Below are 19,666 nucleotides of genomic sequence, written 5' to 3'. Positions count from 1 at the left end.
CAAAAATACATTGTATACCTTACCCTTCTCTCTCTGTATATATCAGTCTCTCTCTCTCTCTGAAATGTCACTCATTACATGCGACGTACACATAGCAGACGTCTGCAGGCGCTAATGTACATGTTCAACGGCAAGTTCAACACGTGAAGTCCGACATTAGAACAAATTGTTTACTTAGTCTAATTAGCTAATGCTGTGAAATCTTAATCGATAAGGTTTTATGTTACGTTTTACAGTCTGATTGAGTTGCCCGGTCACCATAAATCATCTACCATATTTGCGTGATCGGCCCTTACCCATGGTCCTAAAACTTAATTAAGCCATCTCCCATATCACAGGTGTGTCTGTCGCAGAAAATTAAATGTTTCATGTATTTTTATGTTTGCATTAAAGATGAATGTTCTTATATCTTATTTTGTCAAGGATCCATCTACAGCTTTATGCTGGAGAAATTGTGGTAAAACAGGTGACCATACACATGTATTTTGGGACTGTCCGAGCTTGTTTATATACTGGAAAAATATCAAAGAAGAAATTGAAAGAATTGTAAAAAGAGAAGTCCCTTCAAATGTTTTTTTCTATTTACTTGGAGTCATACCGATCAATGATTTTAATGCAGAGCAGAGATATATTTTACATATTTTACTATTGATTGATAAAAAAAATAGTAACAGTAAATTGGAAGAGTGTCAAACCACCAACGGTAATAGAATGGAAACAAAGACTGAAACAAGTGTACACTATGGAAAGAATGACTGCATCACTACAAATGAAAATGGATTTTTTTAAGCGGAGATGGCACATGGTTGAAGATTATTTGTATAATTAAACTTTTTGGGTTGTTAACGAAAATTGCTCTTATAAGCCCTGACATGAGGTGTTTTGTATTTATATAGATGTGTGCAAATGTATACAAATATACGAATGTTTTGATATTTGGCAATGTATCTATAGATGTAGTGTAGTGTCTGCAACAATAATACTGCTATGTGGTGTAAATTTTTTTTTTTTTTATGTGTCTTATCCCAGATGTTTTGTTTTGTTTTGTGTTGTGCAAAAATCTAAATAAAAAGTTCAAAAAAAAAAAAAAAAAAAGATGAATGTTCTACTGTTTGACATGTAATAAGCCCTACCGTTAACTTCAAAAAGAATTGGGCCGGTTGATTGCTTGTTTTTTCATGATTTAAAAAAAAAAAAATAATAATAATATCCCCCTTTGTTTTATTGACAAATCGAACCCCGTACGTAACTACCAAAAATGGTCTACGAAGGGAAACCAGATCTAAATGAAGTCAAGCATCTGTGGGATGTTCTTTAAAAAAAAGTCAGATCCTCGGAGACAAAAGGCAGAGTTGCTGGATTCTCGTATCAAAAAGGTTTTACTTGCAGCAAGGAGTCGATTACATTCAGCAGCTGCAGCAGGTGACTGACGAGCTCAAAGGACTGTAGCTCCTTTTACAGAGTCAAAAAATTGTCACATCCAACAGTAATCATACAAACAGTTCCTGCTCTGGGCTCAGGTGCTTCTTGGGACAGATCATGATGTTCCAACCACAACGAGGAGTCATTAGAAACATATAAGGCGCATACAGAAAAATATTCAAACCCACTGTTCATGTTGTATTCTTCCATCAGTCCACATTAGCTATGACTGAAATAGCTGCTGTTGATACCTTGATGCCCTCCTTCAGAGACCTCGTGGAGTCCAGGTCTCAGGTCAGGGCTGTTTTGGCAGCAAAAGAGGATCAGACAGGTGGAAATAATGTTGCTTGAGTGGGTTGAGATTGGTTGTCCTTGTCCATTTTTGGCAAGTAATAACCACTGCAAACCATGGATACCCAACAAGACCTGCAGTTTTGAAGGTGTTCTCACCAAGTCGTCAAGTCGTCACAATTTGACCACTGCAAAAGGTACTCAGATCCTTACCCTACCCATTTTGTGCCATCCAACAAATGAAATGTTCACTTGCAGCACAATATATCCCATCCATGGAAGGTGGAATATGATAACACTAGTCAACAACAACTTTATTGTTTAAGTTTTTTGAGCTGATTTAGGATCATTTTGGTGTGCTGAATCCAAAAATCACATTAATTTTGCTCAATCAGGTCAACTTTCTGAACTATGCTACATATTGGGTTTTTAATATTTTTGCTTACATTTATGGGCATTTTCACATCATATGATATAAAATTCTTTCATATTTCTTGCAATAAACGAGTTCTGAAGATTTTACTTTTGCCAATTTATGACTGTTTTTTTTTTTAATATTACAGGTGAATGAAATGGCTTCAACTAGAAGATCTTGCAAAAATAAACCTGACGTATTCTGCTACATCTGCGGTGAATACACCATTGTACCTAACAGGAATCAAGTCACAAGTTTCATAAAGTGTGCTTACCAATCTTATTTTGGTATTAATTATTATATTTTGTGAGAAGATCAGATTTTTCAAAATCAAATTAGCAAAAAAACCTGACCTGATTGAGAAAAACAGATGTCATTTTTGGATTTAGCGGTGCAAAATGGTCCTAATTCAGTTGAAAAAACCTAGACAACTTGCAAAAAATATTTTTTTGTAACCCAGTGTAATCAACGTTCAACACTTCTCCTTTGCCATGTGTCATTGCTCAACCTTAGATGCTAACTATTGTTTGCTAGCACACAGCAAAGAAAAGAAGAACCACATTACTAGTGTTTCCTTTATGTAACATATAGTTGTTTTTATTTTTTTATTTATTTATTCATTCATTCATTCATTCATTTATTTATTTATTTATTTTACCTCAAACGGTCCTCAACAGCTACACAACAAGCTTAGGCAGAAATAGGGATTGTCTTCATAATCAATTATGCTGTTTGCTTAATGTCTAGGGCCCCCATTTATAAGCTATACATAGCTTGTGGGGTTACCCTTTTTACATAATCATATCTTGCTGTAAATTATGAATACAAGTTGCATACGTATTTTTAAATGATTTGTACACAAAATGTGAACCGAACTGAACAAAAGAAATAAGTAATTAATATTTGGCATTCTTTGCTAACACCTATGTGCTAAGATAGCTAGCATTAGCATCATTAGTGTCTGACAGAGCAAACAAAACACACAGAAGTAAGTTTGTAATGTTTTCTGTCTCCTTCTGATATTTCTGTACCGTTCTTTGGAGAGTCTGACGCTGATGAAATGCAAAACGTCATGGATTGACATATTCAATATGAAAGTCTGACAAGTGGTAGGTGAAGGGTGAGTTATGTTAGCACTCCTCTGTGCTGGTATTGGGTCGAATCTGGACAGTTGCATTTTAATTGCACGGAGCCATAAGCAAGGATATAGCACAAGCATCCTCTGTTTGGGAAGTTTCATGTCATACCTTCCTCTTCTATACTGTCTGTCTTTCAACTGTTTTCAACACATCATCCACGCTTGGTTCACCCAAGAAATCAGACATTTGCAAAGAGTTCCGCACATATAGCACCATAACACTTGTGTAATATGCTCATAGGAGTCCTTTAGAATGACCTTGAATGTAAGTCAGCCAGCCATTATGAAAGACCGGAACAATCTGTTGTACAATGACCTTTCAACTTTTTATACATCCAGCGACATCCTTTGCAAAGCAAGTACATGAACCTGTACAGCTGAACATATGTAGTAGAACTAGGGATGGGGATCAATAAGAATTTAACGATTCTAATTCCATTATCGATTTTGCTTATCGATCTGATTCCTTATCGATTCTCTTATCGATTCTCATTGGGTGAGGGAATAAAAGTACAAACGGGTGTGTTTGCATTAACTGTCTTTTATATTTCCATCTCTGCACAGAAAATATAAGATGTACAACATGTGCAAATAATAATAACAGATGACGCTGGGCCCGGGGGTGTGTGCAGTGAACGTGAAACTAAAGACGCTTTACTAATTCCTCTATTGCCGCATTTCCACTACTTGGAACCGCTTTGACTCTGCCCATCTCCCGTTGTTGTGCAGCTCACTTCCTTTCCCCTACCTTCGGAAACTTGTATTTGAGGGGGTACAATGTTTGTTGCCAGAACCAGAACTGGGCCCAGATGACGGCTTGGCGTTCACTCTGCCGCTAGATTTACAAGTGTCGCTAATAGCGAATCAAATATGTGACCTTCCTGTAAATGAATCATATGCTGCGGACAAATGTTTGAGCAGATTGGAGGGATTCCACCCTTTTGAAGAAATGGAAGCTCTGACAGTGTTCCAGTGGACCTGGTGTCGTCTATTTAGACCGTTTCTGCCTCAGTGCCATGTTGGCTACGTTCTGACCAAAACAATGCAGCGTACGCGTGACGTCATCGCGTTTGCGCAACGAAGGCGGAATCGATAAGCAGAATCGTTAAGCAAGGAATCAAGCTACTGGGATCCGATTTTCAAGAAGAACCGGTTCTCTATTCCTATCCCTAAGTAGAACATGAGCAGAAAAGCGCAGTTTAGTCCTACCTTTCAGCTGTGGAGGAGACTTTCCTCTGACACATCACCGCCAGCGAACTGCTTCCCGGCGCCATTTCCTGTTTGATCTCCCACGCCACCAGGTTGCTTGGTTTCACAGACAGGAAGTTGATGCCTGACTGAAACCACACCCTGCAGAGATGAAAGCAAAGAGAAAGGGATGAGAATGAAGAAAGACAGGACAAATCAGGGGAAATGTGACAGGAGAGAAATATGAAAAAATGAAAGAAAGAAAAAGAAAACCAAGGTTAATCTAAAATACACACAGTCGCATCATAAACAAAACCAAGGCAGAAAGCCGGGTTGTCACAGTGACAGTTAGGGAGAATTTGCTTAAAATTGAATTTGCTTCGCTTGGAATTTCCCTGCCCTGATTTTCTCGCTGATTTTCTTTAATCCCTGATATGTGCCATACTCTCTTTATATAAAATGTCTTTTAAAATTGATTCACACAGTATGGTGCCACCTCCCACGATATATATTTGGAGAGAGACAAAAGGCTGACAGGGGAAGCTCTTTTGAAAATAAACATTTTGAGGAGAATAAGTGCTGCTCGAAGATAAATCAGAAGAATGACGAATACAGATTACATCTTAGAGACCAGATGTGATTTTACTGATCAGAAACACGACACCAAAGGACTAGGTTCTGAGGAGTTAAAGGGTTTTATTTCACACATGCTGTTCACCCGTTCATATACTTCCTATGTCTTTTTTTTTTTCGACACAAACGCTTATCTTTAGCCCCTTTTACACAGCACTTCTGTTATGGAAATATTTCGCCTTTATTCCGGAACGACATCTGTGTAAACGAAATGGTGGAATCATTTGGTCCCACCTCTGTCTCGGCTCTGGAGGTAGTAACAGAACATCATGATTCCGGAATGGTATGTAAAAGGAACACCTCTCATTCCACAACCATGGTCGGATGTTTTGATGACGTACTGCATATGCAATACTCATGATATGTATGTTTAGAACCAAAGAGCACTATGACGTCTGCATGTCTCTGCACAGTAGCTTTTTAATTAGGGGACTATTTACTTTGGTCCTTATTAAACCATTATCTAAATGCTAATTGCAAAGAAGATGCAGTGGTCCAGTGGTTCCCAACCTTTTTTTGACTTGTGACCCCATTTTAACATCACAAATGTCTGGCGACCCCAGACATTCAAGACGTAGACTTTTTTTTTTGTTGCTAAAATTAATTTGTTTTTGATCATGTAATAGTTTGCTATACTATGTTGCAAATAAACGTTCATTTTAGATGACATTTAGTCTATATGATGTATATTATTATGGACGGAGGCAGTAAAGCCAGGTGTAGATTACTGTACAAAGTGAGAATTTAATTTTCCTTGGTCAGGATACAGGGGTTGGACAAAATAATGGAAACACCTTCACCTCAAGATGATAATGCCCCAATCCATACAGCTAGAATTGTTAAAGAATGGCATGAGGAACATTCTAATGAAGTTGAGCATCTCATATGGCCGGCACAGTCCCCAGACCTCAACATTATTGAGCATTTATGGTCAGTTTTAGAGATTCAAATAAGACGTCGATTTCCACCGCCATCGTCTCTACAAGAGTTGGAGGGTATTCTAACTGAAGAATGGCTTAAAATTCCTTTGGAAACAATTCACAAGTTGTATGAATCAATACCTCGGAGAATTGAGGCTGTAATTGCCGCAAAAGGCGGACCTACACCATATTAAATTATATTTTGTTGATTTTTTAAGGTCTTTCCATTATTTTGTCCAACCCCTGTATGTACAGTCAGTCCAGCTTGGATTTACAAGGCTGACAATTAATACTGAACAAACAAGAACTCAAACTATGAATTATGACAGAGCTACAGCATCTGAAACTGACCACAATGAACATTTGACAGATAAACAGAACCACAGTGCTTCAGTTTCAGCTTCACAGTTTGTCATGTCTGTTACGAATTAGGATTGTCTCTTTCAACTCACCATATATTTTTTATTACTAATTTTAATTTAAAAAAAAAAATCTATTACTAGAAATTTCAGGCGACCCCATTTGAATTCCAGGCGACCCCACGTGGGGTCCCGACCCCAAGGTTGAAAAGCACTGCAGTAGTCTGTTCTAATGTCATGAAAACACAGCACTTCTTCATTTTTAGTTTCAGACAATTATAGAACAATGGAAACAATGAACAATGAAAAAGTTTTTTAGCGATGACTGGATTTTCTAACACTTTGAAAACCAACCATATTATACTACTTTACACATATTCAGTTTCTTCACTTGGAGGAAAAAAGTGTTCAGATAGTATTGCACCTATTCTCAACACTCATCTTTCCCATTCATCCCAAATATTGTCTTACCCTCCATCTCTCCCCTCCTTATCCGTTAAGCTGTGAATATGTGCTTGTGTTCCTTTTCTTCAGTGGTTTTGTTTTACTGTGTGTTTTAGGCTCAAAACAGGTGGAACAACAGAAAAAGACAAAGAGAGGAATTTAAGTTTGACAAATTTGTACTAAATAAGGCCCTCGGAATGCACGTTAATAAGAGGTTTAGGATGTTGAACATGAACTGTGAACTAGAACACACTGAACAACAAGGATTTGAATTTTGCCCAGTAGTTTTTGTTTTAAGCTCTATTTTTTTATTTCTAAATCAGTCCAGCTGCTTTTTGGCACCTGGCTGAACTCCAAAAAGCAGTTACACGGTCAAAACTCAGTAAAAACACAATACAAACAATCAAAGGAAAATTACCACAACGCTGGAAATAACAGTAAAAACATGAAGAATGAAAACAGAGCTAAAAAAAAAATTTAAAAAGCCAAAAACCATCTATTTTTATAGTGAGTCAGCCTCTCTCACTGCTCTGTGTTTTACCCCCCATTCCATGGGTGATGGAGGGGTGCACTGAGCATGCTCAGATCTCTATGGAACAAAACCAGGTCTATTCTATCAGCACCTTTTGACATTTTTCCTATTGAGCAAACGGCTGAATGTTTATGAATATTCAAAATAAATCATACATTCAGAACGCTCACCACTGATACGTCAGGGGTTAAAGGGTTAATTAGGTACATCCTTTCTCTTCCAGTTTTGTGATGTTTATCCTTTGTTCCCTAAGCCCCTGCTCTTCCTCGATTCAGATTCAAATTCTTTATTTTTCATTTAAACATTTCCATCAGATGTAATGATGATACACTAGTCTCTAAAAAAAAAAAAAAAACACACACTCGGATAAAACACTTATAGACAGAATAAAATAGTCAGCATAAAATATAGAAAAATCCATAAATAAATAATGCACATAATAAAATCTGTGATAAAAGTATAAAAAACGGTACTAATTGTCATCATTTGTTCACAGAAAAAGCGAGAGAAATGCTTAAACAGCTTAAAGAGGGACGATTTATTTGGCATACAGGGTAAACAGAGTATCAGCATCTGAGTCCATCTGAGTATAAGTTTGCATATGGAGAACAGTGTTTTTATGGTTTTACACATACATGTGTTTACTTAAATTGTAGATAAGTCCATTACTTAGTTGGCGCCACTGTATTCTAGAAGGCCTTGACACACTAATATTACACTGTAAAGAAAAAAAAAAAAAATCTGTAATTTAACAGACTTTTCACTGTTTATTTGACAGATTTTCCTGTATTTTTAAGATACAGGAAAATATCAATGAAATTACAAAAATAGACTGTGATTTTACATGTCAAATATAAAATAACATTAAAAAACTAACTGTGAATAACGATAAAATTTCCATTTATTAAAAGAAACTTTTTCTTTTTTTCACAGAAAAATACAGTTAAAATACATTTGCAAATGTATCGTAATTTCACAAATATTTATTTTCTATTCATGAGATCATACTGTTAAATAACAGAAAATAACCATCTCTTAAAAATACGGTAATTTTCCATAATTAAAATACAGTTTTTTGCCCTAACTTTACATGAGATTTTGCCTTTTTTAATTTTTTTTATTTTTTATTTTTAATGTTTAATAAAGAATATTTACATGTATTAAAACAATCAAATTACCTATAAATATATATAAAAGTAATTTTCAATGAGACTAAATTGTACAATCCACTGATAAAAACTGTATTTGGACAGTTTATCAGTGCTTTTACATGTTATACATTCACAAAAATACATTTATTCAACATTTTTGTTTTGAAACCTCCTGTAATTACACAAGATATTTGTCAATTAACAAACAAGTCTTGTTAAACTTACAGAACAAATACTTCTTTCACAGTTGTCAGTAATTTTATCTCGTTTTATTTATTTATTTATTTTTACAGTATTAAACTTTAAATTAACAGTAGAACAATAGAAAAGAAATATTTGTGAAATTATGATACATTTGCAAATGTATTTTAACTGTATTTTTATGTGAAAAGAGAAAAATGTTCTTTTAAAAAAATGGAAATTTTATGGTTATTCACAGTTACAGTTTTTTAATGTTATTTTACATTTGACGTGTAAAATCACAGTCTATTTTTGTCACTTCATCAATATTTTCCTGTATCTTAAAAATACAAGAAAAATCTGTAAAACAAACAGTGAAATTTCTGTTAAATTACAATTTTTTTTTTTTTTTTTTTTTACAGTGTACATATGTTGCCTCATCCCTCCCTCCGCTGATCCTCCCTCCTCCAATTTCAAGGCATCCTATGGTTAATCTCTTTATTTTCTCTTTCTCCCTGCGCTTCTTTTCTCTAATCCGTCCCGGTGTGTTTTGTTCTATTTATCACCTTGACGAGACCCTCCCTCAGTTTATTAACACACTTTATTAACATGCGGGTTTGTTTACTGCCTCTGTGATTAACACACGTACAATAGTATCTGGCAGACATGAAACACCAGCACAGGCCAACTCTCTAATAAACTTTTTCTTCTTAACGGGGGTGGGGTGGGGGGGTGCCAATCCTCTTTGTCTCCTTTCTCATTATTACACTTTCCTGTGCTTCATGTCTTGCCAAAAACTGGCTGTAAATATGTCATGCCAGTCCCTTGCCATGCTCCTCGTACATATGTTTGTGTATGTATAGACTACATGTGCTCTACTAAACAGTATGCTTTTACATTAGGGAACGCCACCCCTGAGGGAAATTAAAAATCTACTTTTTCCTGTTCCATGTTGAACTACTTGTTAAAAATCTGAGTGCAAATGCAAAAAGAGCATGGTTCTGCAACTAGAATGGAATAGTGATCTTGATTGTCCACATGTAACAAATTTGTAGCTGCAACACAAAGCCAAAACCTTCTTTGCAGGACGTGAAGTTTTCTGACTCATGCGTTCCAAGTATAATCCAAAACCAGGAAGACAAAAAAAAAGGCAGACGGATTATAAAGTAGAGCTGCAAGCAATTAATCCAGTCAAAGTGATCAAAAAAATCATTCAACCCCAATTCTCCTGAATCAAAGCTTTGTTTCCTTCATTTCTCTGCTGTTAAACGTTGGTTCCACTGTTGTGTTTCACACGGACGCTTATTGTGACGCACAAAGAAGCTTCAATTCAGGAAAACTGCAGTAGAATATTTCCCTTCAATCAATTCGAGTCGATTGATCGAATCGTGAATTTTTGCATTCGCTTCAAGCACCTAATCGATTAATCGGTCTGTAAACACGCAGCGAGCAGTAAATCTCAAAAACCACAATTAATTTCGGTTAATGAACAGTTCCTTTAAACTTTAAACCACCTCAGTACCAAAAAATCTCTGGTTATCTTGGACAAAAGGCTGCGTGTTCTAGAGATTCTGTGGACCAACAGTGGCTCTGGACTACTCCACTTAGGCTGCTAACCAGAGAGGGGGGGGGGGGGGGGGGGGGCACGTAATTTAAATTAACCCACCAGTTATGTTTGGGATGGACGGACCAAACCAGGAGAAATGAAGAACTCACCAAAAAGAAGGTTTGAGGTTTTAAAAAGTTAAAACAATAGCTTGGTTTATTTGCTTCAGGCAAAAATAGAAAAAGTTACAAAAAGAATCTAGCATCAAACGCACATGTCATCACAGAGAGAAAAAGAAAAAGCCCGCCAAAAAATTGTTTCCTTTATTACTTTTTATAGTCTTTAGTGACTCTTGGAGACTCCCATTATTCAGTGACATCATTCGTTGTACACTTATTATTGGTTAATGGTAGTTACTGGGCAGAACATGTCAGTCACTCCAGAGGCTAATTCTCAGAAAAGCACATGCTTTTGCATGTGCACAGCTCTTGCTTAACACCTGCACTATTAGGCTAGCATTTCTTAACCACAAAAATCCCCTTAGTTCATAATCTGGTTTTTCTGCTCTACTCTCTTTACCACAACTACTTTCTAAAGCTATAAAATTAGATCTTTCTCGTTGCAATTGACCTTTTCTCTAAGTTCAGCACAGACAGGTGTGAGTTCATCAAAACCACACACACACACACACACACACACACACACACACACACACGAACCAAACCTTTCACTGACTGTTCAGTACAAATAAGGATACAAAATACAGTTAAAAATTAAATCAGAATATGACAACTTAGATCTGCAAAAATAAAAGGTTCTTCAAGCAAAAGAACTTGTAATGCAAAGATTAAGCAGACAACTTATAACATTACATTTCCTCTTCTTCTTTTCCATTTTGGTTCATGATGTATGATTACCTCCGCCAAGGAAGTTATGTTTTTGCCAGGGTTTGTTTGTCTGTTTGTCTGTCCGTTAGTGTGCAACATAACTCAAAAAGTTATGGACAGATTTTGATGAAATTTTCAGGGTTTGTTGGAAATGGGAAAAGGAAGAAATTATTAAATTTTGGTGGTGATCGGGGGTGGGGGGGCCCACAGGGGGGGCCACTGATCAGCCTTGGCGGAGGTCTGCGCTCTCCGAGTGCTTCTAGTTTATGATGTTCATCCGACATTTTTTGGAGCAAGATTTAAAGTCACACATTCGACTTCCATTCCATACAACAGGTTGCAGCTCTATTATAAAGCAATCTGTCTCTTCATTCCAAGAAAAAGGGAAAAAATCAAAAAAGGTTACAAAAAACTAAGTTGACAGTTAAAGCGTTCTTTGCCTCTCTATCCAAATTAAGTTTCAATATTAACCTAGAAGCACTCGGAGAGCGCAGACCTCCGCCAAGGCTGATCAGTGCCCCCCCCCCCCCGATCACCACCAAAATTTAATCATTTCTTCCTTATCCCATTTCCAACAAACCCTGAAAATTTCATCAAAATCTGTCCATAACTTTTTGAGTTATCTTGCACACTAACGGACAGACAAACAGACAAACAAACCCTGGCAAAACCATAACCTCCTTGGCGGAGGTAATAAACGGCAACTACTAAGATGACAACTACAGTCAGAAATACTGTTGCTCCCTGTCCTGTTTAATTGAAAGTCTATCAGAGCATGTGCTTTGCAGGTGTCCTCACATCACTTTACTACACTTAGCTGCGCTTTACAGCAGAGGGTCAGCTTGCGGTAGCAGGACAGAACAAATAGAACACAGATTGGCTGCTTATTTACAAATACTACGTTAAACTAATATTAGAAAAAGATTACATGCAAAACTATTTTACAATCCTAATATAACGACAAAATCAGCAGATTAATATTTAAATGAGGCACAATATGCAAACTTATACCTAAATTACTTTATGGCTCTAACAAAATTATTACACAAGACTTTACAGCCAGTTCAACAGACACACAAGAACTTCTTACACACATAAAATAAGCATAGATCAAGAGGACCAATATAAATAGCAATATTAAAATAATAAAAGCGTAAATCATCACAATGCCACTGTGCAGGGAAAATTAAGCACTTTATGTGAATATGGCTAACCATAAATTAGAAAATAGGTTATTTTTTATTTAGTAAGATAATAGAGGATGGTATGAAAAATGTCTTCTAAGTGTTTGTTGTTGCTGAGGGTAGCATATTATATTATACACATATATTTCTGTACAGTATGTTCATTTTTTTCAAGTGTAAATCAATGCAAATCTTGTATTTGTTTTTGTTGGGTTTTTATGTTTTAATAGTTGTATTCTATTTATATAATTTATTGCTTATATCTCTTCATACACACTTACTTTCCTTTTTTTGCTTTATTGATGTATTCTATTTATATTATTTATTGCTTGTATCTCTTCACACTTCCTTTTTTTTTCTTTTTTTTTTTTTTGCTAGTGTTTTTTCAAGAGTGTTTTTGTTTGCAACAGCTGTTGTGACCAAGTAATTTCCCCTGTGGATCAATAAAGTTTGTCTAAATCTATAATATCAGATATGCATTTTGAGTGAGAGTAGAATAAATAAATAAATAAATAAATAAATAAATAGATAGATAGATAGATAGATAGATAGATAGATAGATAGATAGATAGATAGATAGATAGATAGATAGATAGATAGATAGATAGATAGATAGATAGATAGATAGATAGATAGATAGATAGATAGCAGTTGCTTAAACCATAAAGACCCAGTTCTACTTTTGTTTCAGTTCCAAAAAGGTTTTTTTTCTCTAAATGTAGTCTTTCTTAAGTGATTTATTGCCATTTATTACAAAATCTTCTGTATTTTTCTTTTTTTTTTCAATGAAAATCTGGTATTTTCCTGTATTTAATTGACTGATCATGTAGATGTTCATTAAAGCTCAGATTAAAGTTGATTGTTATTATATCAAAAACAGAGAAAACTGAAGAAAAAGTGATTTTTTTCAGTCAAATCTATCATTAAATGAATCTGATCCAACTCCATGAGTTTTACTGGTGAATCAATGTTGTAGAGGATGACAGTGTTTCCATGGTAACTACGGAGCCTCTGAACGTCCAAATGGGTCATATCTGATGACCATGAAAAGATGACAAACTGTATTTTACACCTGTTATTTACATGTATTGATAGGATTAGTGGTTCAGAAGTTATTAAACATTATATACCAGTAGATTATTGTGGTTGCTGTTTGGGTGTTTATGGGTTAAAATGACTGTTTTATAATTCAATAGCTGAATATTTCATATAAAAAAACAGAAAAGCAAACTCTTTGCAATTCCACTTGCTGTTTTGTTTTCTTCTCCATCCCCCTCCCCTCTTCTTCCCCAGTCAATCCACCCTCTGCTTCACCCAACCCAGAATTTAAGATAATCCACTTCAAAGGAAATTTAGTGCATCCACACTGTGGAAACAAAAGTACGCAAAGCAAACCAATGAGCGACGAGGGGGGAAAGACAACCAGAAGATGTAATATAAATGACAGACTGACAGGAATGGAGTATGAGGGAACAGAAATGTACTCCTGAACACCAGCTGAGAAAAATCCATCCGGGAGATTTCTACACGACAAGGTCACAGCAAAGACAAATCATAAATAATACATGCTGAAATAAAGAAATAAATAACAAACTCCTTTTCAAGCAGGAAGCTTTAATGCAAAAAAAAAAAAAAAATCCTAATATAATAATGCATCCTGGTCTTTTAACCCATAAAGACCCAGTGCTACTTTCTGGTAGTTCCCAAATTAAGTTTTCTCTCTATTTAACTTATCTCACCATATATCATAATATTATCCTCTATATTTAGCATTTTTTCAGTGAAAATCAGGTATTTTCCTACATTTTTTTTACTGATCATGCACTTTAATCATTATGATGATATTACATTTAAGGGTTATTATATCAAAAACAGAGAAAACTGAAGAAAAAAAGTGATTTTTTTTTCAGCCAAATCCATCATTAACTGAACATAAACTAAGCGTGTCCATCCACTGTCATTGATCCAACTCCATGGTTTTACTGGTAACAGACTTATGCTGAACACCTCCATTTGAACAGTTTGGTAAAGAACACCAACACCCCCGTTCTGCCTGCTCTTTGGTAGTTACAATTAATGTATAAATATTCATCTTACAAATTCCATTAGTGATATCTAAAATACGTAGTTTTTCCCCAGTATGAGTTGGTGTCGTCTTTTCACATGAAATATGACCGTACTTTGGAGTGTTTCTGCCTGGACACCATGTTGGCTACGTTCTAAACCAAAACTATGAAGCGTATGTGTGATGTCATCACACACATGCAACGAAGGCAGAGTTGATAAGCAGAATCGTTAAGCAGGCAGGCAAACGATTCCAAGGAACTGAGCTACTGGGAACCGGTTCTCAAAAAGAACTGGTTCTCGATTCCCATTCCTACATACAACGTACCAGAAACACATATCAGCATATATATAAGAAAATGCTGAAACACCACCTTCCCATGGTGCAACAGTCAGGACGTATGTGCGTGTGTGTATGTGCATGTCCGTGTGCATGTGTGTGTAAACATGCTGATGGACAAAGCTGCATCTCTAAACAGTCTCTACACACTGTAAAAAAAATCTGTAATTTCACAGAATTTTCACTGTTTATTTTACTGATTTTTCCTGTATTTTTAAGACACAGGGAAATATCAATGAAATGACAAAAATAAGCTGTGATTTTACATGTCAAATGGAAAATAACACGAAAAAACTAACTGTGAATAACCATAAAATTTCCATTTTTTTAAAGAATTTTTTTCTTTTTTCACATAAAAATACAGTTAAAATACATTTGCAAATGTATTGTAATTTCACAAATATTTATTTTCTATTTATGAGATTAAACTGTTCATTTAAAGTTTAATACTGTAAAAAAAAAAAAAAAAAAAGATAATAATAATAAAACTAGATAAAAATACTGACTATTAACCGTAAAATAAGTATTTGTTCTGTAAGTTTAACAAGACTTGTTTGTTAATTGACAAATATCTTGTGTAATTACTGGAGGTTTCACAACAAAAATGTTGAATAAATGTATTTTTGTGAATGTATAACATGTATAAGCACTGATAAACTGTCCAAATACTGTTTTTATCAGTGGATTGTACAACTGAGTCTCATTGAAAATTATTTATATATATATATATATATATATATATATATATTTATAGGTCAGTTGATTGTTTTAATACATGTAAATGTTCTTTATTAAACATTAAAAATTAAAAAAAAAAAAAAAAAAAGTAAAATCTCATGTAAAGTTAGGGCAAAAAACTGTATTTTAATTATGGAAAATTACTGTATTTTTATGAGATGGTTATTTTCCATTGTTTAACAGTATTTTTTCAGCACCCCTGCTGCCAGAATATTACTTTTTTTTTTTCTTTTTTTTTTACAATGTATAAAGGGAAGGGAAGGGAATGGAGGGAGGAGAGGATGCAGAGGGATGGATGAAAGGCAAAAGAGACATCTGGATGGAGAACAGGAGGATGAATAGGCAGGTTTAAGGAGAGCGGAGGGAGGAAAGAGTATGGAGTCATACTGAGATGATAGAAGGGAACCCCCAGTGAAAAGAACGAGGGAGGAAGGGCAAGGGAAAAAGAGAGAGAGAGAGCAGGTGATTGGCCGGAGCATTGATGGTCATTGTACTCTGGACATCATCGAGGCTGTCTGATAAATATACACAAGTGACATTGTACAACATGTATAAGCACTGATAAACTGTCCAAATACACTTTTATCAGTGGATTGTACAACTCAGTCTCATTGAAAATTATTTATTTATATATATATATATATATATATATATATATATAGGTAATTTGATTGTTTTAATAAATGTAAATAATGTAAATATTCTTTATTAAACATTAAAAAGTAAAAAAAAAATATGCAAAATCTCATGTAAAGTTAGGGCAAAAAACTGTATTTTAATTACGGAAAATTACTGTATTTTTATGAGATGGTTATTTTCTGTTATTTAAAAGTATTTTTTCAGCACCCCAGCTGACGGAATAATACAGTTTTTTTTTTCTTTTTTCTTTTTTTTTTTTTACAGTGCAGCTCCAGAACCTGATAAGTGTCTGTTTGTCCTTCCTCCTCCATCTGTCTGTCCTTCCAGGTGACACAGGAAGACAGATGAAACTTTTCCGTTTTCACCAACATATGTTTTTATTGTCGGCTGCGTTGCTCTGTCTTCAAACTGCTCGACAGATCCATTACACACGCCGTCTCATTAACTAACAAGCTTCAGCGTATCAGATTTACCAGTTTGTTGCTTTTCCTTTTGTCTCCTTTTCTTCCCCATTATGGTGTAAAATTTCCTGCATAATAAACAGTCGACGCAGCCAAAGTCCGATCAACAGTGTCAATGGAGCATATTTAAACTTTATTTACACTGGACTAGGGAGCTCACACAGCGTTATCATTGATTTCCTTTGACTTTTCTCTGAAGCAGCGCCTTGTTTATGGCCACTTCAACACTAGTTTTTAAGTCGAAAAATAAAGAGTGTGCGGAGCTAAAAGCAAGAAAGCATAATGCCAAAGAGTTATACAGTAAATACATTTTCCTTTCGCTCTTTTAAATCGTAGTTGCAGTGTGAGCGATGCCATGTTTTCCAGGCGAGTTCTGTTTTATTTAGATTTTTCATGGCTGGAAATGGCAACGTCTGCAGCCTTTATTTATCTTCAATGATGTTAAAATGGCCGTAAATAAGATAAAAAAAGAAAAATTAAAAAAAAACTTCCTACTGTGAATGGCTGGATGGCTGAAATCTTTATTTCGAGCATGTAGACAGTGAAATCAAAACAAAAATCAACCAACAAAATATAAGTACTGGTACATAAATGATTGATGAACAAACAGACAACAAAAATAAATAAATAAATAAATGAAATATAATTATATATGCTCGAAAAGGAGTAGGAAGAAGTAAAAACTTATGTACTCCTACCCCCAATTTCTATTCCTTGTGATCACTATATAGCAATTATTATTTGTATGAATATAATAATAATAATAATAATAATAATAATAATAATAATAATAATAATAATAATAATAATAATAATAATAATATCACACATCCTTTTTCATATATACACTAAAATGATAATACCCATTTACAACTTATTATTATTATTATTATTATTATTATTATTATTATTATTATATTCATATCAAATAATAATTTCTGTAAAGCGATCATAAGGAATAGAGATTGGGGGTAGGAGTACATAAGTTTTTACTTCTTCCTACACCTTTTCGAGCATGTTTAATTTCACTTATTTTTATTACCTCCACCAAGTGTAATGGCGGAGGTTATGTTTTCATCTGGGTTTGTCTGTCTGTTAGCAAGATAACTCAAAAAGTTATTAACAGATTTTCAAGAAATTTTCAGGAAATGTTGATACCGGCACAAAGAATAAATGATTAACTTTTGGTGGTGTTGGGTGGGGGGTGGCTGATCTGTCTTGGCGGTGGTCTGCGCTCTCCGAGTGCTTTTCTAGTTTTATTTATTTTCTCTTTTTTTGTTTACTAATCAACCTTTTATGTATCATTACTGATATTGTGTTGGTTGGTTTTGTTTTGATTGCACTGTGTATATGTTTGAAATAAGGGTTTCAATCAATCAATCAATCCATCCAGGGGTATTTATCTGGTTTTAATCTGAAACATCATGCTTCGAAGTCTCCAAATATCACACCTTTAAGGACTAAACTCCCTTCTAGCTCCCACTCTTTTAAGCAGGACATGTTTCTGTTTTTTGAATTCATGCTTTTCTGCCACAGAGGGTCTTTTTTTTGTTTGTTTTATCACTTTTGTCCAGATAGTTTTTAGCTTAATTTCTGCTCAGATGCTCAGTGTTTCTGGCGGGAGGAGCTCCATAAATCAAGTGGCAATTTATGAGAACATCTCATGACTTCAAATGTAACCGCTGACCCAGGTGAGCAGGCGATACACGAACAAGCAGGATAATGGATGGTTCTGTTAAAAAGGAGAATCTCTTTTGTTTCCGTTAATTCCCTTTACCTCTAACCCTTTCATTTATGTTCTCTTTTTCACATCCTCACCTGCTAAACCTTTGAAAACACAGAGAAAAGAACGAGGTAAAATGTATTAAAACTGAAGGTACAGCAGGAAACACATGAAAAGAGGTGAACGACACGACACGCACGTCCAAAAAATAAGAGGTGTGCAGGATCCCAAAATTTACGATAAAAAAAAAATAAAGGAAGGTCCGCACAACAGATGGACAGTATAATTACATGGACCTGTATAAATGCAAAGAAATCTGATTAATACGTGTTTATATATGTATGAGTTTAGAGCAATTTGAGCACTAAAAATTATTTGTACTCGTGAACATTTGAAACTTTTGGCGATTTATGATTGATTACATGTTTGACAAGTAGTGCTGGGCAGCGATTAAAAATTTTAATCGCAATTAATCACGTGGATTTCTGCGATTAATCATGATTAATCGAATAGTTATATGGGGGGGGGGTTTACTCTGGTGATAAAAAAAATAATTCCACATTGCAGTGCTTACAAACAACTTTATCCTTCTCACCCCCACCATCTGAAGACATTTAAAATGAAAATGTCCATGGAAAAGATCGCTACTTTTTTCCATGTTTATGTCCCCACCAGTTTATTTCTGGTTATGAGTGATTGACAGGAGCCTTAAGCCCACTAATAAGTACTAATACTAATAAGCCCAAAAATATGTGATGGTCAGTTGTTAAAAGCAAGCAAAGGGGGCCCTCTAGTGGTCGGAATAAGTTGCACTAACATATGTTTCGTACTTGCGGTGTTCCCGTAGCCAGTTCGGACATAAGAAGGAACTAACAGACACGTTTCTTTCACTCTTTTTGTATGGCCTCACAAACGTTTGCCTGTGAGTATTTTATGTTCAGTTGTATGAATGAATAGTATAAAATATCTCTGATGTGAACCTTTGTTGCCGGATAAAAAGACGTTGTAAATCTTAAATTAATCTGTAAATGCTAATCGCTAGCATGTCTCTGGATTTTCCCATTCAAGTTAGCATCGAGCTAGCGATCTTTTTCCCATTCATTTAAATGTATAATGCCATGTAAATGTACTAAGGCAATGAACACAACTGAGACATATTCTGTATGTATGTTGCAGTTTTACAGTGAGTCTCAAGTAAAAGATTTGGACAGAAGTTTTCGGGGTCCAGCTTTTCTTGGGAAACCTGTTGTCTATCTGCCAAGCTAATCACTACACACACACAAGCAGGGGCAGAATAATATGAGTTAGAATAAAACGGCATTAACGGGAGATTTTTTTTAAAAAAAATTGTCGATGCTATTTAATGAATGCATTAACGCGGTAATAACGTGTTAACTTGCCCAGCCCTATT

General features: G+C 35.0%; 1 protein-coding gene across 1 annotated transcript in view; it reads right to left on the bottom strand.

Annotated features, from left to right (window-relative positions):
- LOC115425603 (transmembrane protein 132C-like) overlaps positions 1 to 19,666 on the bottom strand; it is a 519,800-nt gene that overhangs the window by 159,765 nt on the left and 340,369 nt on the right. The window contains exon 4 of the mRNA XM_030143237.1: positions 4,476 to 4,616. Within this exon, the coding sequence (XP_029999097.1) occupies positions 4,476 to 4,616 (141 nt within the window). The remainder of the gene's footprint in view (positions 1 to 4,475; positions 4,617 to 19,666) is intronic.

Source organism: Sphaeramia orbicularis, chromosome 9 (assembly GCF_902148855.1).
Source record: "Sphaeramia orbicularis chromosome 9, fSphaOr1.1, whole genome shotgun sequence".
NCBI lineage: Eukaryota > Metazoa > Chordata > Actinopteri > Kurtiformes > Apogonidae > Sphaeramia > Sphaeramia orbicularis.
Note: the sequence above shows the minus strand (reverse complement) of the source record. Positions and strands in the feature narration are given on the sequence as shown.